Genomic DNA, 21,942 nt, shown 5'->3' on the forward strand with positions numbered 1-21,942 from the left:
TTTGGATACTCTCTGATTTAAGAGTAGCAGCCCTGCCAAAAGATATTTGGAAAACGTTAATTCTAGGTCAATTATGTCATCATTGTACCAAGTGCAAGAGTGAGGTGCTGGGATGTTCCCTGGATCTCGGACATCACTGTGGATGGGTGTCACAGTATCATCTGCATCCACCTGAGATGTAAGACAAGGATCTGACTTTAACATCCTATCAAGACAAGACTTTGGCACTCCTTCAGTACCAGAGTGATGGCCTGGATCTTGTGCCTAAATCTCTGAGGCGGAGCATGAATCTACAGCCTTCAGGCCAGAGGTGTGTGTAATGAGAGAGACCAGCAGGAGCATGGATATGCTCTTGCAGTCATTATGTCTAAGAAGTCATTGAACCCAATACATGAGCTTGAATCCCGTCATGGCAGCAGAGAAGTTCAAATTCAACATTAAAGAAAAATCCACATTTTAATTTAAAAAGCTAGTCTCAGCTCTGGTAACCATGGAACTACCAGATTATCACAACACCCATTTGGTTCAGGAAAAATCTGCTGTCCTTTTTTGATCCGACTGATATGTGACTCCAGTCACACCAATGTGGTTGACTGTCTTAAATGCCTTCTGAATTCAGAACAATTGTGGATGGAGAATATTTTTTTAAAAAATCATGTTAAGTAATGGGCACATTCACATGTTTATAATTCATAGGTTTAACATCCCTCCAAGAGCATTCAGATTTAATTCTGGGTGTGAACTCTTGCTCCTGACTCAAAGACAAGTCACAGCCAATGCAAACACCTCAACACAGAAGTCAGGCAGGTCTTTGAGATGCCAAATGTTCTTAGCTACTTAAAACTTGTTAGATTGACCAATAACATGTGTTAAATGTAAGAAGTAGTACAAGAACTGTCCAAAATGAGGAACTACAGAACTTCAAGAAAAATCTGCCCCAAAGATTAATAAAATGAAAGTATCAGGGAAATTGGTAATTGGTTTATTATTGTCACATGTACTGACATGCAGTGAGAAACTTTGTTTTGCATGCCATCCATACAGATCATTTCAAAACGTTGAGTACGTTTCAGTACGTTGAGGTAGTACAAAGGGAAAATAAATAATAGAAAGCAGAATATAGTGTTACAGTTACAGAGAAAGTGCAGGTAGACAATAAGGTGCAAGGCCATGATGAGGTAGACTGTGAGGTCAAGAGTTCATCTCAGTAACACAGGATATGGATGGTTCAGTATAAAAAAGAAGTTTATGGGAGGAAAAGGGATTGAAACGAGGAGGTATCTGGTTGCTCTCTCAAGAAGCAAGAGGTTTGTAGAGCTAAATGGGTGGTTGATGGTGGGTGCAGCCTTAGTGAACCTGTTTCCATGTTTAATCTTTCTTTACATTTCTCTGCACAAATGACTGTTTCCAATTCCTAAATATATTCTCATCTTAAGTGCCCCATTAAGGGGAGATGGGAAATGATGTATTCGTGCCAGAGAAGGGAGCTCATTGGTGCTTCCTGACTTACACTTGTTGGTATCTAAAGAGCTACACTTCAGGGGTAAACTTAGTAAAACTTTGTGACTTAACTTGCAGTATTCTTGGCTTCTACCTGTGGTGTTCTGTCTCCATAGTTGAATTGCAAGCTTTCTTGCTTCAGAGTCGCAAGGCTTTAGTTTGAAGACTAAGCACAAGACCTTGGACATTTTAGTTTAAGATAAACCTCACGAAAAGTATTGCAGCAGCAATGCTGTATTCTCGGATAATGATCTAGCAACATTATCCCTTCTGGATCCTAAGGATAATAATAACACATAATCAATCGAGCCTCATTTAGGTAATTTTGGGGTCGGGTGACTCCTGTGGTGCTGGATCTGGATATTATTTTCATCATCTCTGCTGGGTCAGGCTTCATCGCAGTTTATTACTGGGAACGGACTAACCAATCATTTTAAATCTCTCCTTGTCTAACATAGCATTTATGTCTCATAGAAATTTAAAATAAATCTTATCCTTTTGCTAGAATGGGCATTCAGAGATTTTTTTGAAGCATATGATGTTAAATGTTCTACACTGCTTTAACGATGGTCTTTCCACTGGACCAAGCATCTCTGCTGTATTGGTTTGACTCTTCTACCCCCAAATCCCATCCTTCTGGACCTTTTCTGACAGTTTGATATCAATTTAGGGGAATCTTTATGCCTGTCCCTCTCTCTCACTCTCTCACTCTCACTCACACAAAGCAAGGAGACTTCCATCTATCTTGAATTCAAATAAATTTCCAAAGGATCATCCTTTCTGATTCAACCCCATTTTTTTCATGCACAAATTTAACTTTGCCTTTTAGGGTACAAGACTCTTTTAAAATGCCTTTCTGGAAAGTTCTGCAGTCGGGAGCTAATCGGCATAATGGGTCCCTCAGGCGCTGGGAAGTCTACCTTCATGAATATTTTGGCAGGATACAGGTGAGTGACAGATGCTTATTACTATTGATTCCTGTGTCATTACTCTGATTATCCATTTACCTATAGAGGGAAGATAGTAAACAGTAGTGAAGTTCATATCCTACATCTCAAACAGCTCATAAAATATATAAAAGGAAAAAAATACTGACTTCTGGATTTGGGAACAAGCATGAAATGGTAATTGTAGAATCTGGTGAACCAAAGTGGGCATCAATGGACAGACATTTCCTGCTCCAGATGTGTCTCATGTTTTTCTATACAAAATATTTACTCCAAAGCTATCTCAGACTAGCAACTGCAAACTAAAGAAAACTATCAGAGGACAACTGGGAGATAACAAGTCAAAATGGACCTTTCTTCATTTAAGTTACAAGAATCGAGGCTCAATTCAGTAGGTTATACACTCCCTTTAAGAACAGACCCTTTAAAATAATCTCTAAGTTCCATATTACATGTCCATGTAGCAGGAATTCGAGTCTGTGGTTTAATGGTGTATGCTGTGGCTGGATCAAATAATCTATAATAAGACCAATTTTCTACCAGAGTTGAAATGATTTGTGGGGGTGGGGATCTAGACCAAGAGGTTATACTTTTCAGAAGTGATTGAAGAACTTTGAATTTGTTTCCCTAAAAATAGTAAGATTGAGATGAGACTGACCAGATCTTTTAAGATTCCGAAGGGGAAGGTATTGCAAAGACATGGGTGAGACCAGAACTGCGAATCATATAGGTATTTATTAATAAATCCAGGTAATTGTTAGAATGCGGAAGAAGTAGTTAAGAAGAACACTAACAAAATATCTATTGGAAAGAGTATTGATACATGAACATCGGCCTGTTAGGCTGAAGGGCCTCTCTGCTTTTCATACTTAGATATTTCAATAAAAATGTTTTTATTTACACTTCCTTTGTGCTCCTTTTAGGAAAACGGGAATGAAAGGGCAGATCCTTGTAAATGGGCAGCCTCGGGATTTGCGAACATTCCGGAAGATGTCCTGTTACATCATGCAAGATGACATGTTGCTGCCACACCTCACAGTCCTGGAAGCCATGATGGTATGTGCTCAGCACGGACATGCTATTTTCGTACATGAAGTAGCAGCAACCTGTATGGCACGTATTGGAAACTTGCCTCAGTTGGGGAACCATGTTCAATTCTGGCTACTGTACTGTCGGAAAGACGTCAGTCCCCTCAAGTGGGTATAGTGATTTACTAGAACAGTGCCAGGGATAAGAAGCTTTACAGGTGGGTGAGCATATTGTCCACACATGAAATTGGACACTAGTTGCAAGAAGTGTCCAAACTAGAGAGGCACAGTGGTGGATTAGGTAGGCAGAAGTGCCAGTTTCCATGCTGTATTTCTCCATGACTCTCTAAGTTCTCCTTAGAGTTAAGTTAGAGCTGTTCAAAATTATGAACAGCTTTCTTGAAGAGAAACCTGCTGCATTGGTAGGTAACCAGTGGACTCTAAGGTGATTATCAAAAATGGAGGGTTTTTTTTTTACACACTGTGTCGGTCATGATGTGATGGAAGTATACATGGGTGAATCGTGCTGACTGTAGCTAGAAGCAGAGCCACAATCATCCAACTTTTCGAACCGGAAGGAGGTTCCTATCCTTGGCGAATGTGCTCTGAGGTCCATGGCTCACTTGCTGGTTCCAGAGCTCAGGGCCGTGATGATTGAAGTTAGGTAAGTTACAGCTCATTAGGTATGAGCCAAAGGGAGTGGTGGATGGGCAGGAGCCCAGAACTGCAGGAATGCAGAGTTCTTGGAGGGCAGAACCTGCTGCAGGTTACAGAGATGCAGAGCAGGGTGAGACCATGCAGAGGCTTCAACACATGGATCAGGGTTTTAACTGTGAGGAACTGGTGGGGCAGGAGAGTGCTGTTTGGAAAGGAGATTACACTCTTGGGATTTAATCAGAAAAGGATGGTTTTAACCTACCATCCACCCAGCTTAAAGTACTGTCAAGACTTGTTTGACAACTGCATGGTTTCTCTCTCTCTTTTGCCAGTGTTGTGGTTTTGTGCTGTGGGGTTATGGGATGAAATTGAACTTGACAAACTTTATTTCAGTTCGTAGGGTAATCTCCATGGAAGCAGGCCCTTCGGCCCAACTCATCCATGCTGACCAAGATGCCCATCTAAGTCAATCCTGTCTGCTTGCATTTGGCTCAAGTCCTTCTGAACCTATCCATGTATTTGTCTGAGTGTTTTTTAAATGTTGTTATCGTACCTGCCTCAACCACTTCATCCAGCAACTCATTCCATATACCCACCACCCTCTGTGTGAAGAAGTTGCCCCTTGGCACCCTTTTAAATCTCTCTCCTCTCACCTTAAACCTATGCCCTCTAGTTTTTGATTCCCTTTCCTGGGGAAAAGGACTGTGTGCATTCACTCTATCTACATTCCTCATAATTTTATACACCTCTATAAGGTCACCCCTCAGTCTCCTACGCTCCAAGAAATAAATTCCTGGCCTGCCCAGCATTTCCCACTAACTCAGGCCCTCAAGTCCTGGCAACATTCTCGTAATCTTCTGTGCACACTTTCCAGCTTAATAACATCTATCCTATAACAAGGGAAACAAAACTGTACACAGTACTGCAGGTACAACCTCACCAATATCTTGTGGGATGCTTAGAACCTATACACAGACAGGACTTGCAAACCAGATTGTACCTGAGCTGGAAAGGTGAACATCGAGCACATTCTGCTGCTCAATCCCTTGATGAACAAAAACTCTAGGTCCTAGAAACCTGAAATAAAAATATAAAATACTGAAAATACCCAGCAGGTAAGCTAGCATATGTGGAAAGAGTTAATGATTTGGGTTGATGGCCTTTTTAAATATAGATATTGATATTTATTTATTAGTCACATGTACAGTACATCGAAACACACAGTAAAATGTATCTTCCTGCGTTACTGAGAATGTTCTGGGGGGCAGTCCACAAGTGTTGCCACACTTCTGGCGCCAACATAGAATGCCCACAACTTCCTAACCCGTACGTCTTTAGAATGTGGGAAGAAACCAGAGCACCCGGAGGAAACCCACGCAGACACGGAGAACGTACAAACTCCTTATAGACAGTGGCGGGAATTGAACCTGGGTCGCTGGTGCTGTAATAGTGTTACGCTAACTGCTACACTACCGTGCTGCCCTGATGTAAATTGGAAATTGGAAATTTCGGATGTAAATTGGAAAGGCTGGTTACTTGAAATTGTTGAAGGTGTTTTGGACATTTAGATTCTGAGTGGCAAATGAAAGATCAAAGCTATCGTGATTGTGACATTCTCAATCTGCTCGCCCTTGTTTGCCAAACAGGGGAACTGGTTTGCAAATCAATTTACCAGATTACATTACCACTGAAAGCAAGATTAGGCTGGTCGCTATTGCATTACTGATACATTTCATGGATTGAAATAGCGTGGGATGGAGATCACCCTGCAAATATTCATCCTCCCCCGTTTGCATGCTGGTTTTGCTTTTTAACACTGTTGTGTGCCAGTTTTGCAAGTAATTGCTTTTGGAAGTGAGCAAACACAGGCACCAACGCGTTGAAGTGAAACTATCCTTCTGCGGTTCTTTAGAAACAAAAGAGGGGAAAATGCACAAGCTGAACAGGACACAAAAGGACAGGAGTAAATCCCTCAAGCAAATGGTCACCACCTGGGGAAAATGCAACATAATCTCCCACAATAGCTCCAGTCCCAGTCTCAGATTCCAAAGTTGAATAGTTCAAAAATGCTTCTCAATTCCCATTCATTTCTGATATTACTGTAAAATTCTGCACAGAAGATCCACAAGCAAAGCGGTTCTATTGACTTCAAATTCAACAGAAGCAAAGGATGCAGCTTAGTTACTGCTGTACATGTATGTTTATCACAGGTAATCAAAATGCACCACATGCTCAGAAGGACCGTGTTTGTCTACATTGGAAGAGTTGCTGCATCTCGGAAATAATTCATAGCAACATAGAAGAGCAAGACAAAAACAAGTTCTTAGCTCTTATAAGTGTGGAGGAACAGAGGGATCTTGGGGTCCACATCCATAGATCCCTCAAGATTGCCGCGCAGGTTGATAGGGTTGTTAAGGAGGCATATGGTGTGTTGGCCTTCATTAGTTGGGGTATTGAATTCAAGAGCCGCAAGGCAATATTGCAGCTCCATAGAACGCTGGTCAGACCACACTTGGAGTATTGTGTTCCGTTCTGGTCGCCTCCTTATAGGAAGGATGTTAAAGCTTTAGAGAGGTGTGAAAGATAGCTGGGAACACAAGGGTTAACAACTGGCAGTGTAAGGGTTAATAGTATGCTTTTTTTTAGTATGGTTCTCACTGTGAAAGGATTTTCAAGGTAAAGAATGATCTCATTATGGCGTGATTTAGTTATGTCTAGTTTAAATAACAGGCGCAAGTGGGAAGAAGTAGTTTTTATACCTATATCTTGTTATGTTCGAAACTTTATGTAAACAATTGCCTGTGTAAGAGTAGTTTCTCACCTAGCATTCCCACGTAAAAGGATATAAAAATACGCTGTAGCCGAGCCTTCTTTGAGTGGGTCTCGGTATAAAGTTAGAGTTACATGGTTTACTCTGTCTCTTTATTTTCCCACTCCCGCTAGCGAAAGCTAATAAAGCACTTATCGTAAGTTCTTTGGTTCTACTGCTGTCTGATTCTTTCCAGAAGCGCGGGTCGACTTTGACGGAGGGTGCAGAGGAGATTTACCAGGATGCTGCCTGGATTAGAGAGCATGTCTTATGAGGATAGGTTGAGTGAGCTAGGGCTTTTCTCTTTGGAGAGGAGGAGGATGAGAGGTGACTCGATAGAGGTGTACAAGATGACAAGAGGCATAGATCGAGTGGACAGTCAGAGACTTTTTCCCAGGGCGAACATGGCTAACACAAGGGGGCATCATTTTAAGGTGATTGGAGGAAGGTATAAGGAGGATGTCAGAGGCAAGTTTTTTTTACACAGAGAGTGGTGGGCGCGTGGAACGCACTGCCTGCAGAGGTTGTGGGGGCAGCTACATTAGGGACTCTTAGATAGCCAGATGAATGATAGAGAAATGGAGGGCTATGTGAGAGAGAAGGGTCAGATAGATATTAGAGCAGGATAAAATGTCGGCACAACATTGTGGGCCGAAGGGCCTGTACTGTGCTGCAGTGTTCTATGTTTAAGTCCAGAATCTATCTAGTCCACCTTCCCTAATTACAGTAGACCATAGATACAATGATATTTGAAAACAAATTGGCGAACTTTATAAGTGAGGTATTGCCTGCCTGGGAGCAAGCACGGGCAATGGGTGAAGAGGCTTTGTACTAAGACTCATGCATCAGAAGTTTGGACCTGCTTTGTTTTCTGGAGATTTGAGGATTTGAGAACAGTTGGTAACTGAGGAAGCGATGAGGGTTTCATCAGGAGATGAACCTTTATTTTCTTTCCTTTGTGCTGGGGAGCTATCAGCCTTTAGAGGCAATGCTCGAGATTGTTGAGAAGTGACCGTCTTGACGTAAATATAATCAACGTGCAGAATTTGTATGGAGGAGAGAGGGGTAGCTGGAAATGTGCAGATCAGCCAACATCTAATTGAATTGGGGAATGCTGTTCCTTTAATCCTCAAATATCGAAAGCAACTGTGCCAAAGTTTATTCGCAGAACGTTTCAGTTCCCACATGTGTGATCTTAAATAGTTGTATTCCTTTTAATGTTGTTGTGCTTTTTATCCTCAGCCTGTCGGCACATCTTTCTATTCCTTTCGCTTTTCTATTTTTGGAAGCAATGCTGGTCACCACAGTACAGGAAGGATGTGAAAGGTCTTGAGAGGGGACAGGGAGGAGGGTGGTCCCCAGAATGAAGGACTGCATTTACAAAGGTGGTCTACAGATATTGGGGCTGTTCTTCTTTGAGCAGAGAAATGGTGGAGGTTCGAAAATTGTAAAGGGCTGTGGCAAAGCGAATAAAGAGAAAGTGTTTGTGCCAGTGAAGGACATGAATTTAAAGTGACTGGACTAAGAACCAGGGTGTTATGAGAGGAAATCTTTGCAGTGAGCAGTTATCATTCAGCAGAAGCAGATGGAATGAAGATCATTGGATAGATACTTAAGAGAGAAAAGATGGCAGGTCTAACGAGGGAAGAGGACTGACTGAGTTGCTCTCACAGAGCGTAGCCATGGATTAGATGGGCCAAATGGCTTCCTTCCATGCTGTAACCACCTTGGCAGTGTGTTCGATTTCTAACCACCCTTTCAGCAAAGACTTCCTTTATCCTTTATTACTTTCTATTTCCTATGTGCTCTGCCAAAATTCCCTTCCCCTGTTATTTGCCTGAATGCCTAATATAACTGCCCTCAGCTGATGGAACCTTTAGCATCTCCTCTGCTACATCACAGCTCTGTTGCATGAGGAGACTTGTCCTGCACCAATGAAACTACTGGGGACACAGTTCAGTGAAGATAATTGTTTGAAGTGAAATAACTCTTAACAACAATTTTTCAGTTTTGGTCACACAAGAGACTGCAGATGCTGGAAATCTGGAACGTTCTTCCTGTGTTTCATTTGTTGCTTCGGTTTTGGTCACTCTGCTTTAGGAAAGATGCCATTAAGCTGGAAAGAATGCAGAGATTTAGGAGAATGATCCCAGGACTTGAGGGACTGAGTTATGGAGAGAGGTTGAGCTGATTGGGACTTTATCCATTGGAGCGTAGGAGAATGAGGGGTGATATTATAGAGGTGTACAAAATCATGAGGGGCATAGATAGGGTGAATGCTCACAGTCTTTTTTCCAGGATTGGGGAAGCAGACACTAGAGGGCATAGGTTTAGGGTGAGAGGAGAGAGATTTAATAGGAACCTGAGAGGCAACTTTTTCACCCAGAGGGTGGTCAGTATATGGAATAAGCTGCCAGAGGAAGTGGTTGAGGCAGGTACATTGACATTTAAAACACACTTGGACAGGTACACGGATAGGAAAGGTTTAGAGGGATATGGGCCAAATGCAGGCAAATGGGACTAGCTTAGATGGGAATCTTGGTTGGCATGGACCAGTTGGGCCGAAGGGCCTGTTTCCATGCTGTATGACTATAACAATCAGAGAAAATGTTTGCGTATGCATGTGTCTTGTAATTAATAACAGGCTGTAGAATTGTGCCCTTCCGTCTCTGGGGATTAAAGATTGTTAATTGGTGCATTCATTCCTGTGAGCAAGCATACTTCAAGTAATTTCACAATCAGCACTTTGATTCTTGAGTTATATTTTTCTACTTTTACTTTTCTGAAGTGTTGAATGTTACTGTTTTATTTAAAGGTTTCAGCCCACCTTAAGCTGAAGGAGAAATTGGAAGTTAAAAAGGAACTGGTGAGTCATATAGTTCTTTTGATAATGGGTTGAAGTGAATTTGACCAGTTTGGTTTGTGCTATTTATTGGAGCTATTGACTGTGAATCAAGGGGTTTAAAAACTGAAAGCATAAATGTGTCTGCACTTGGTAAATCATCAGTCAAGCTTGCCTCAAATTATGCAGCAATCTTCCAGAGCTGGGTCACATAAATAAAAATATGTTTTATTGATTGGTGCTCCTGTGAGGAAGCTTTTCATGACAGGCAGCATGTGCAGCCTCAGAGAGGATGCATTCAAGATTCACCAACACCCTTGCTGGCAGCTTTGGTAAGAAGAATGAGGAGCAGTTTGAACTAAATGGTACTGGTTGGTTGTGTAAGTAGATAGTCACCTAGGGATTCAGATTCACAATTTTTGGAGGTGATGCGACAGGCAACTGTTATTATAAGGTACACAAACAAGGAAGAAATGGTCAGCCTTTAAGGTCAGGCTGCAACAGTTGTGCTCGATTCTAGTTATCACATTTTAGAAGGAAATATCACGGCTCAGGACAGGGAGTGGAAGTGAGTCACTAGAATGGGTACCAGGGCTGAAGGACTTTGACCTTGTGGAGCAACCAGTGGGGCTGAGGTTGTTCTACCTAAAGCAGGGAAGATGTAGACTGTAGCTCAGTTGAGGAGTTCAGTCAACTCCTCAAGATGCTCACCCAAGGGTGTGGTGTTTGGAGAATCATTCAACAGAGGAGAGACAAAGGACGTACTAATGTTCTCCTGCCCTTTGAAGTTTATCATTTTCTAAAGAAATCAGATATGTTTCAGACAAAAGCCAAACATAAACTACTACAATCTGGTGGCTAAGGATAGAGGCACATGAATATCCAGAAAATGGAGGGATATGGACCACGTGCAGGCAGAAGGGATTAGTTTAATTAGGCATCATTAGCTTAATTAGTTTAGCACAACATCATGGGCCGAAGGGCCTGTTCTTGTGTTGTGCTGTTCTATGTTCTAAAATGACTGTAACCATTAATGCTTCTTTCAAAGTGCTTGCACAGGTAATCATGGGCTGAATAGACTCCAATTGTAAAGTGTTGTAATCTGTAGTTATTTGCGTGGTTCTAACTCTTTGAGCGATTTCCTGTTGTAAGGTGAATGAGATTCTGACAGCACTGGGACTGCTAAAATGCTCAAACACCCGGACCCTCTCTCTGTCTGGTGGACAACGCAAGCGGCTGGCCATTGCGCTGGAGCTCGTCAACAACCCTCCCGTTATGTTCTTCGATGAGCCGACCAGGTAAGAGGAGGGGTATGTTCCAAAGAATTGGGTCACTTCTTGGGAGTTGGAGGACATGTAACCTTTGTTTAGTCTACGTCTCAAGCTACATCCATACTGGAGTGTGTAATGTAGAGGAGATGGGACCAATGGGTCCCATAGCAAACCATGCCACCACCAGGTGTGTTCTCCAGCTGCAGCACACCCAGGAAAACCCTTAAGGATAGAGGTGGGGTGGGGGGGTGCCACCAATAAACTCATTGCAACATGGAACTTTCATGCAGGGCTCGGTAGAATAGATGCAAGGAGAATGCTTCCCCTGTGTCTAGAAGCAGGGAACATAGTCTCAAAATAACGGGTCAGAGACTTGGAGAAATTGCTTCTTGGGGTCCAAGACCATAGCTCCTTGAAAATGGCTGCACAGGTCAATAGGGTGGTGAAGGAGGCCTATGGCATGCTTGCCTTTATTAATCAAGGCATTGAGATCAAGAGTCAGGAAGCTATATTGCAGCTTTATAAACCTCTGGTTAAGCTGCATCTGGAATATTGCATTCAATTCTGGTCACCTCATCTTAGGAAAGATGTGGAGGCTCTGGAGAGGGTGCAGAAGAGGTTTACCAGGATGCTGCCTGGATTAGAGGGCATGTGCTATAAGGAAAGGTTGGATAAGTGGGTTGTTTTCTCTGGAGCGGTGGAGGCTGAAGGGAGACCTGATAGAAGTTTATAAGATTATGAGAAGCATAGATAAAGCAGACAGCCGGTATCTTTTTCCCAGGGTCGAAATGTCTAATACTAGAAGGCATGCATTTAAGGTGAGAGGGGGGTAAGTTCAAAGGGGATGTGGTGGGTGCCTGGAATGCTTGTGGTAGTGGAGGCAAGTCTGATGGAGGCATTTAAGAAGATGTTAGATAGGCACATGAATGTGCAGAGAATGGAGGGATATGGGCATTGTGTAGGCAGGAGGGGCTACTTTAGTTAGGCATTTAATTGCTAGTTTAGTTCGGCACAACATCGTGGGCCGAAGGTCCTGTTCCTGTGCTGTCCTGTTCTGTGTTCTTCACTGGCAGGACAGTGAAACTTTGGAATCCTCAACCCAAGAGGGCCATGGAGTACATTCAAGGAAGAGGTTAATAGATGTCTCGATGTGACGAGAAGCCGGGGAAATGGTGTTAGTGCAGGAAGATGATGCTGAGGTAAAAAGTCAGCTGTGATCTTACTGAATGAGCAAGTACAAGGGGCTCAAAGGCCTACTCCTGCTTATTTCTAATGTGATTTCCCTTGGGGGTGTCAGAGAGAGCAGCCAGCCAGTTCCTGCAGAGCATTAGTGCAGCTTCTGCACATCATTCCCCAGAGGATCTGAATCTTTATTGCATTGAAGCTGTTGCCTTAATCACCAAAGCTGAAAGCATACCTCAGCACAGCACGATGATGGAGTCCACAGTTCCAGCTCCAGATAGTGATCATGTCATCCATCTGAATTACTAAAAGTATTGCAGATAAAGAATTATCACTGAGCTGGAGAAGGAGATGTTGGTGCAGAATCTTCGTCAAACAGAACTTAAAGAGAATCTTAACCTTTTTAAGTTTTACGATGTTCCTTAAGAACTACCTGTTAGTAAGGTGGAGAGGGATGGGAAAGAAATCCAGAGTGTAGAGTCTGCCTGGTTCGATATATGGCAGCCAGAAGTGTGGCAAATCAAGCAGGAGATGCACAAGAGCCTACAGTGGATAGATTATGGAACTCCTGAGGGTTGAAGGGCTACGGAAGGTTATAGAGAGATGTAGGTCGAGCCATTGAGGGAGTTTGAGCACACAGCTGAGGATTTTGAAATCCAGATGTTGCCTGAATAGGTTAACAAGACGGGGGATGAAGGGTGAATGGATGTATGGATTTGGTGATAGGAAGCAGAACTTTGGACGAGCTTGTTTATGAACCTGTGGAAATAATCTCCTTTTGCTTTTACCCACGTTAGTTTAACACCCAATCCAGAATTTCTGTTTGGTTCTTTATTCCTTGGAGTTTGTTCTGGCTTTAACAGTGGTTTTGGCTGAATGGGATTCATCGCTCCACAGACATTGTGTGACCCACCTACCACCTCTTCCTATCCGGCAGTTGGAACCCTGCCTGTATTGGTGTGGAGGTGGCTAACTGGGCTGATATTTTCTACACGTGACTGATAAGCCAATAGTGTTGCTGGCTCTGGTTTGATGAATTCTTGAAGGTTTCATTGTGGATCCTCTGGTTCCTACATCCCTGCACAGCCAAGTAATCTTTTCACAACCAATGAACATCTTTTGGAAGGCAGAACCAAACAAAACATAATATTCTTTAATGATTTTTCTGTAGGGTTGCTCAGTGCATTAACCAAGAGATTCTTCATTTAATTCCTTCCTGTTGGAAACACTAAACAACTAACCAAACAAAAATGGTTATCAATGGAGCTTTGTTGAATGGGCAGTGAACAGCCAGTGACACAGATACATCAACTTCCATCAAGGCGCTGTGGGAAGAGAGGAACAGGGAAACAAATGACCATTGACTTGTATCATGAGCACTGGACGAGCATAACTATATTTATAATCGCTCTCTCTCTCTCTCTCTCTCTCTCTCTCTCTCTCTCTCTCTCTATCTCTATCTCTCTCTCTATCTCTCTGCCCCCTCTTTCTGCCCTCTCCCTCTGCCTCTCAGTGGTCTGGACAGTGCCTCTTGCTTCCAAGTTGTGTCGCTGATGAGGTCACTAGCTCAGGGCGGGAGAACCATCATCTGCACTATCCATCAGCCCAGCGCTAAGCTCTTCGAGATGTTTGACAAGGTATGATTTATTTTCAACTCCCTTAGTGATGAAGTGAAAACACAACTCTTATCTGTGAAATACTTTGTGTTATTTTTGGAATCTGATTTTACATCAGTCGATTTTACATGGCCTGCTTCATCCAGTCCTGTCAGTTTCTCTTTTAGTCCTTTCTCCCTCATCTACTCATCCAGCTTCAGTCCTCTTCACTGCGACTAGTCTCTGTGGCTGACTTCCACATTCCCACACCTCCATGAAAGAATTCTCCTCAATTCATAGAAGCATATCAGCTTCACAACACTGAAGGAGACCATTCAGCCTATCATGTTTGTCTTGCTTGCAGAGCCTAATTCCAGCTTCCAATACTTGTTCTATAGCTCTGTGGGTCATGGCTCTTCAAGTACACATCCAAGTACAGTGGAAATGTGATGTGGGTTCCTGCCTCCAACACTCTTTCAAGCCATGAGTTCCTGACCCTCTGAGTGAAGGAATACTTCCTCATCTCCCCTCTAATCCTTCCACCAATTACTTTAAATCTATGCCCCTATGCTAGGAGAAACATGTCCTTCCTATCTATTCTTTATAAGTCCCTCATAATTTTATACACCCAAATCTCTCTTCAGCCCCTCTCTTCTTTGTGGACTAATTGTCAAATAACATAACTTCTGGTCATTAATTTTGGTATATCCTACAAGAGTAAACATCTTCGCTGTGTCTGAATCAATTAAGTCCTTCCTAATTTTAGACCACTAACAAGTCAGCCTCATTCTCATTTCTGAAGAATAGGAACAGGTTCAATTTGACGTCACAGGTAGACAGGGTGGTGAAGAAGGCATTTGGCACGCTGGCCTTCATTAATAAGGGCATTGAGCTTAGGAGTTGGGACATTATGTTTCAGTTGTACAAGACGTTGGTGAGGCCGCATCTGGAGTATTGTGCACAGTTTTGGTCACCCTGTTATAGGAAAAATGTCATTAAGCTGGAAAGAGTGCAAAGAAGATTTACGAGATACAGGGAGGGGTTGGGGAGGTTCGGATTTATACCTTGGAGCATAGTAGACAGAGGGGTGACTTTATGGAGGTGTATAAAATCATGAGGGGCATAGATAGGGTGAATGCACACAGTCTTTTCCCCAGGGAAAGGAAGTCAAAAACTAGAAGGCATAGGTTTAATATGAGAGGGAAAAGATCTAATAGGGACCTGAGGGGCACCTTCTTTACACAGAGGGTGGTGCATATATGGAATGAGCTGCCATAGGCACTGGTTGAGGTAGGTACAATAACAACATTTAAAAGATACTTGGAAAGGTACAGGGATAGGAAAGATTTAAAGGGATATGGGCCAAACATGAGCAAATGGGACTAGCTTAGATGGGCATCTTGGTCGGCATGGATGAGTTGGACTGAAGGGCCTGTTTCTGCGCTGTATCACTCTATGACTCTAACCTGTATTAAAAAAAGATCTGTCTATGCCAAGCAGGCAAACTGACCTTGCCCCATCTCTGAGACTGGACGCACTGAGAGGTTTATAATTTAGTGGTGGGGCATGTAATTCAGTTAAATCTCATAGTATTGTAGGTCCTGATTTGAAATCAGCATTGAGGTTGGGTTTAGTAAATATCACTTGCCATTGTAAGATGCTGTTTTCATCTTAACATGATAGGGTGAGAATTTATTTTCTCAGTTCCCGTGGTTCCTCAGGTCCTGGAATTACACTGGGTGTGTTTCGTGTGTATATCCAGACAATAATTCCTGTCTGCTGATTTGGCTGTGGGTTGCCTCACAACTTGTCCTTGTTTGTTACCTGTCTATGTGTGGTTTACAACAGGTTTTCCTGAGGGGCAGACACCCTGGCTAGTTCATGGACACTCTAACACAAGTCAGATGCAATACCCACGCACTTTGAGTTCAGCTGATCCAGTACAAACCAGCATTCAAACTTGGCTTCACCTATTATACCAGGCATTGTATTGGTTCAGTGAGCTACAGAGGGAGCAAGATTAAATACAAATATAATTCTTTCATTGATATAATACAGCGTAGTAGTGTGATCCTATTAACAGAGTACCAGTGCTCTTGATTAACAATTCCGCTGTGGTCATGTGAGAATTTGCAATCAGTTTTAACAATCTGCAAGTAAAAAAGCTGGAATTGGTTGAGTGACTGTGCAACTGTTGAGGTGTGAAAAGCAGTGGGTTCACCAGCCTCCTTTAGGGCAGGAAATCCTACCCAGTCTGTAAAACAAAAATATATACATATAAAATAGTGTACAAGATGATTAAGAGGCATAGATCAAGTGGACGTCAGAGACTTCTTCCCAGAGCGACAATGGCTAACACGAGGGGACGTAATTTTAAGGTGAATGGAGGAAGGTATAAGGGAGACGTCGGGTAAGTTTTTTTTTACACAGAGAGTGGTGGGTGTGTGAAACACACTGCCTGCAGCGGTTGTGGGGGCAGATACATTAGGGACATTTAAGAGACTCTTAGATAGTCACATGAATGATAGAAAAATAGGGGGGCTATGTGGGAGGGAAGGGTAAGATAGATCTTAGAGCAGGATAAAATGTCAGGACAACATTGTGGGTTGAAGGGCCTGTACTGTGCTGTAGTGTTCTATGTTCTAATATATATATAGACTCCCTGTCCTGTGAAATGACCTTCAACAACTGCAAAGGTTCAAGGCCAAGTATACCTACCTCTATAATATTCCTTGTATCCCACAAATAAATTAGATAAGGGGAGTCCTGGTTAGCTAATTACTTATATCAAAACACTTAAGCAAGGAATGAATTAAACAAACAAGCAAGCAATAAAATATTCAGCTGTGTGCCCTGAAGTTAACATTAACATTCTGGTTGGGGATAGGGCCCATGAGAACCATGCTCAAGAGTTTTCGTCATTTACAGGGTTCAGGCCTCTGTCTTCATTATCTGCTGACTGACCTTAAGGTAATCCATTGATCTGAGTTGGAGATTTTATTTGAAGAGTTCTCCTGTTCACCCATTCCTCCTTCATTCAGCATCACCAAGAACACTCAACTGCTCATTTGCCTCTTTAGCCTCCATGTGTGGGTTCTTGCTGTGTAAACATTTGTCAACACAACGGTGCAATTCCCGGTCTGTGGGGTGCATTGAGCAGGTTCTGTGGTAAGCTGCCTATCCCTTGTAGCCTCCACTGAGATGTTTTGTACCAACAAATTATTTTTCAGTACCTAGGGGCACTTCCTTTCACCCTAAGCGTCACATTATCTCATTTCATTTTATTTCTTATATTTCTTATGATTTTGAAGGAGGCCATTTGTCCTATCGGGTCCCTGATAGCTCTTGGAGCAGTCCCATCAGACTGATTTCTCTGTAGTCTATTCCCCTCACTTGAGCCTCATCTCCTTGAATGCGTCGCTCCATAAATGTTTAACACAGACCTAAAACAGCTGTCTTCACCCATTCAGGCAAGAACAGAAAATCTTCAGGGAGAAGATGTTTAATTTGACACTAACTTGTTTGCAGACTGGTAGAGTTTCCTTCCCCCATGTGGTTCTAGCTCACAGGGCATGAGCTAGGTGGCAAACCACTCGAAGTATTTTTCAGAGACCATTTCTGTGGGTGCAGTATGCTAGCGATAGACCTGTGGTTTCCAAACCCTGTGGAGGTTTCTCACCTTATTGCAGTAGCTGCTGTAGGCTGCGTGTTTGAAAGTGATCCTTTAGCGGATGGCAAAGTGATGAAGTTGACACACTTTGGGCTTCTTCCAGCTATTCTTCTTCCTGTGTGACTCATAGCAAAACTTCATACTGGCTGCTATACGGTGGCAGGGGCAGGCACGGTAGTGTAACGCTATTACAGCGCCAGAGACCCGGGTTCAATTCCCTCCGCTGTCCGTAAAGAGTTTGTGCGTTCTCCCCATGCGTCTGCGTGGGTTTCCTCCGGGTGCTCTGGTTTCCTCCCACATTCCAAAGACGTACGGGTTAGGAAGCTGTGGGCGTGCTATTGTTGGCGCCAGAAGCGTGGCGACACTTGCGGACTGCCCCCAGAACACCCTACACAAAAGATGTATTTCACTGTGTGTTTTGATGTACATTTGACTAATAAAGATATCTTATCATATCTTATACTATCTAAGGATATAGAGCATTGGTGAGGATGTATAGAAGGTTTATATTTCTCATGATGTGGACAGAGACCATCTGTCTAATCAGGTCTATACTGGCTCTTAGAACAATCTCATCAACCCCATTTCCCCACTTATTTCCATGTAAGGTACATGGATAGGAAAGGTTCAGAGGGAAGTAGGCCAAACATGGGCAAATGGGGCTAGCTTTATTGGGCATGGATGAAGTGGGCCAAAGGGTCTGTTTCCATGCTTATTACTCTATTCTATACTATTCTCTTTTACTTACCTATCGACTCCTTCCAGTTCTCCTACCACCCACCTATGCTGCAGGCAATTTACAGTCACCAATTAACCTACTGCCAGCACATCTTTGGGACATGAGAGGAAACCAGAGCACCTGGGGGGGAAACCCATGCAGTCACTGGGAGAACGTGCAAACTCTGCCCAGATAGCACCGGGGGTCAGGATTGGACCTGGGCCACTGGAGCTGTGAGGCAGCAGCTTAACCTGGTATGCCACTATACCACCCAAAGGGGTAGGGAGTACATTATCAGGGAAGGAGGTACAGGCTCTTTTCTCTTGAGATCTTATGGAGGTCCTCCTAAAATGTGGAAGGTTTTGGTGGAATGGATTCAGAGAGAATGTTTGCACATGGAGTGAAGAGTTGATCAAGAGGCTGCCAATATAAGACGCTGCTGGGAAATCCAATGGGGAATTCAGAAGAAAGGAAAGAGGTAATATTTCAGTTTGATCTTTCTGAAGGGATGTCATCAACCTGAAATGAAAACCCTGTTTCTGTCTTCACAGATGCTGCCTGATCCAAAGAGCAGTGAGAATATGGGGCTCGTTACCACAGAGGGTGGTTGAAGTGAATAGTAAAACTGCATTTATATAAAACAAAGGAGATAGAGGGTCAAGCTGATAGAGTTAAATGAAAAAAGGCAAGGAGCATTTAACTCCAGCATGGATAGGTTGGGCCAAATGGCCATTTCTATGCCAATTACACTCTGTAATTTACTTGTGGTTTGAAGAGTCAAGGCGGGGTGAATTTCTTACTTAGCATAAGGATGTTAGCATGAGAGAGCCACTTCCATTTTAGTACTTGGTGCCTCAGTAGTGTCCCCGGAATGGGTACACAATGGATGAAAAAAGGAAAACTCCCTCTTCACTATCCCATCAAAACCCTCCCAGATCAGGTGCAGCATGGGTTAGGTATGGGGAAAAATCCCTCCCATCCCATCTCCCTCAGAAGACCTGTGGCAAGTACAGCACCAGTTTAACACACAATAAACCATAACGTCCCTGTGTAGGGAGAGGGAAAGGATAAGAATAAAGAGTGAAATCTCTTTTGCTGCCACAGATTCCTGACAGCTGTCCAGGGCCAGGGGAGGTGCTGGGCTGGGTTGAAGTAACATCCAACTGGGTTAGGTGACCAATCCAGATTTTCGTAACGTCAAAATTGACTCAAAAACTATGATTGGGTTTTTATTCAAGCAAACTCCCAGATTCAAGATTTATCTGTACCTTTCAAGATTTGTTTGCCCCGAATGTCCACACTTACCCAGTGAATGCTTCCTGTAAGATGTTAGTCTGATCCTCAGCGTCGAGGCCTTGTGTGCATGTTGGTTGTCACGTTCAGTGTGTGTGTGTGTGTGTGTGTGTGTGTGTGTGTGTGTGTGTGTGTGGTTGGGGGTGGGGGGTAGAGCAGGGGAAGAGAGTGAGTAAAAGCTGCACCCACTAAACAGCTGAGTAAAAACTTTAGGCAACTGACTAAGCCACACCCAGGCTTAGCCAGCTGTTAAAACTATTTCTGCCATTCAACATTAAATAAAAATATTACAAATCATAGGATTAAAAATATGTATAATTTATTTGAAATTTTAAAAACATTTAAACTTTTAATAATACAAAAATAATTAAGAGCATTTAATTAAACTCAATTACTTGTGTATTATCTATTGCTTATCTTGCTCCCTCATAGCCATTCTTCTCCGTTCAAGGCACAGTTCTTGCATCAGGTCAAACCCAGTACAGATCTTTGGGTGGATTCCCCAGTGGATCTGCCACAGCTTCACACTCTACCACAGGAACACGTGAGGAGTCCGGTGTTGTGGCACAGCTATGAACAGGCTGGCAGAAGATGCCAACAGCTTTCATTCCTCTCTGTTCGTGTGCACCTACACCACGGTCCTTAACAGTGACAGTTGAGTGCTGAACTTTCGGCTTTTCCTGGCAAAGTTTGGGCCGGTGTTAGTTGATTTTTGTTTTGGGTTTGATGCCACATTCTCACGAAATGAACAGCTGTGCTCATGGATCAACAGTTGCACTGTCTTGCCCATTTATAACATTTGGTCTGGGTAAATGGCTGTGCCCCATGTGGGAGTATCTGATATCTGAAATAAGACGATTCAAGATTTGGGGACCTGGGAAAATAACAGGAGAAAAAAATGGAGTTCTTGACGCACTAGTACCAAGCTTTGCAACAGTTTTATTCTTGTCCCTGATCTACAGCCTGTTGGCGGGTCTGCTCGTTCAAATCCAAGTGATTCCATCCCAAGAAAAATACGTCAAGCATCAAAGAACTCATTTCCGCAATTCAATCCTGAACTTTGGTGTTGACTGCCACCTCCTGTTGCATGCTGGCATTACAAGTCAAAAAAAATGACCAGAAGTAAGGCGGTCTTTGTCCTGTGTTAAAATGTTTTGCTTATTAAATCATAGAAAATAGAGCAATACAACACAGGAACAGGCCATTTGGCCCACCATGTCTGTGCTAACCATGATGTTAATCTAACTAATCCCATTTCCCTGCATGTGGTCTGTATTCCTCTGTTCCCTGCCTGTTCATGTGTCTGTCTAAATGCCTCTTCAATGTTGCTATCATGTCTGCTTCCACCAGCTCCCCTGGCAGCTTGTTCTGGGCACCTACCATTCTGTGCCACATGACTCAAGCCACATGACTGAGGGGCACATTTACAGTGTTGATTTGACTTGGCTCCTTCTCTCTGTAGCTTATGAGTCAGTGCTCATTGCTCTGTATGAGGAAAAAGCATTCAAGTGCTGCACTTTTGGAGACGAGGCCCGGAATGAGTGGAGGTGGGAGGCACCCGGGGTTAGGGTGGGATATGTGACAATGGAGGCAAACGTAATGGACGCTTGACCAAAATATCTACAGTAACGATAACTGCTCAGGGAGGACAGTTGGCAAAGACAGCAATAAGATTTCCCTGTCAACTCTATCTTGGGATGACTAGACATCCAACAAAGCAGCCAATCAGGAGCAGAGGTTACAAGCTCACATGAAGGATGGATCCGTCAGTATTATAGCACTCCATCGGTACTGCAGTGGGCTGTCAGCTGGGATTTGAACCCACAGCTCTCATTAGTCAGAGGAGGGAACAGAACCAACTGAGCCATGTCAGAAAGAAGATTGGAAAATGGTATCAATCGTGCTCCCAGTTAGTAGGTCTTCTTTCCTGCAAGGTGTTAGTGAAGCAGAGGGAGGTTTTACAACAATCAAGTAGTTAAATGGTCACCATAAGAAACAGGAGCAGGAGTCGGCCCACTGGCCTGTCGAGCCTGCCCCACCATTCAATAAGATCATGGCTGATCTGGCTGTGGAGTCAGCCTTTTCTCCATAACCCTTAATTCCCCTACCATGTAATAATCTAACTGTGTCTTAAGTATATTTAATGAGGTAGCCTCTACTGGTTCCCTGGCCAGAGAATTCCACAGATTCACTACTCTCTGGGAAAAGCAGTTCCTCCTCATCTCCATCCTAAACCTATTCCTGCAAGTCTTGAGGCCATGTCCCCTAGTTCTAGTCTCACCTATCAGTGGAAACAGCATTCCTGCCTTTATCTTATCTATCCCGTTCATAATTTTATATGTTTCTATTAGATCCCCTCTCATTCTTCTGAATTCCAGCGAGTATAGTCCCAGGCGACTCAATCCCTCCTCAGGCTAACCCCCTCATCTC

At 43.2% G+C, this 21,942-nt stretch overlaps 1 protein-coding gene across 3 annotated transcripts in view; it reads left to right on the plus strand.

The window, feature by feature from the left end:
• abcg4a (ATP-binding cassette, sub-family G (WHITE), member 4a) overlaps positions 1-21,942 on the plus strand; it is a 131,406-nt gene that overhangs the window by 81,916 nt on the left and 27,548 nt on the right. For all 3 annotated transcript variants that reach the window (XM_052040060.1, XM_052040061.1, XM_052040062.1), the window contains 5 exons: positions 2,330-2,447; positions 3,371-3,503; positions 9,757-9,807; positions 10,936-11,081; positions 13,750-13,873. In XM_052040060.1, coding sequence (XP_051896020.1) covers positions 2,330-2,447; positions 3,371-3,503; positions 9,757-9,807; positions 10,936-11,081; positions 13,750-13,873 — 572 coding nt within the window. The remainder of the gene's footprint in view (positions 1-2,329; positions 2,448-3,370; positions 3,504-9,756; positions 9,808-10,935; positions 11,082-13,749; positions 13,874-21,942) is intronic.

This window comes from Pristis pectinata, chromosome 27 (genome assembly GCF_009764475.1).
Source record: "Pristis pectinata isolate sPriPec2 chromosome 27, sPriPec2.1.pri, whole genome shotgun sequence".
In the NCBI taxonomy this organism is placed as follows: Eukaryota; Metazoa; Chordata; class Chondrichthyes; order Rhinopristiformes; family Pristidae; genus Pristis; species Pristis pectinata.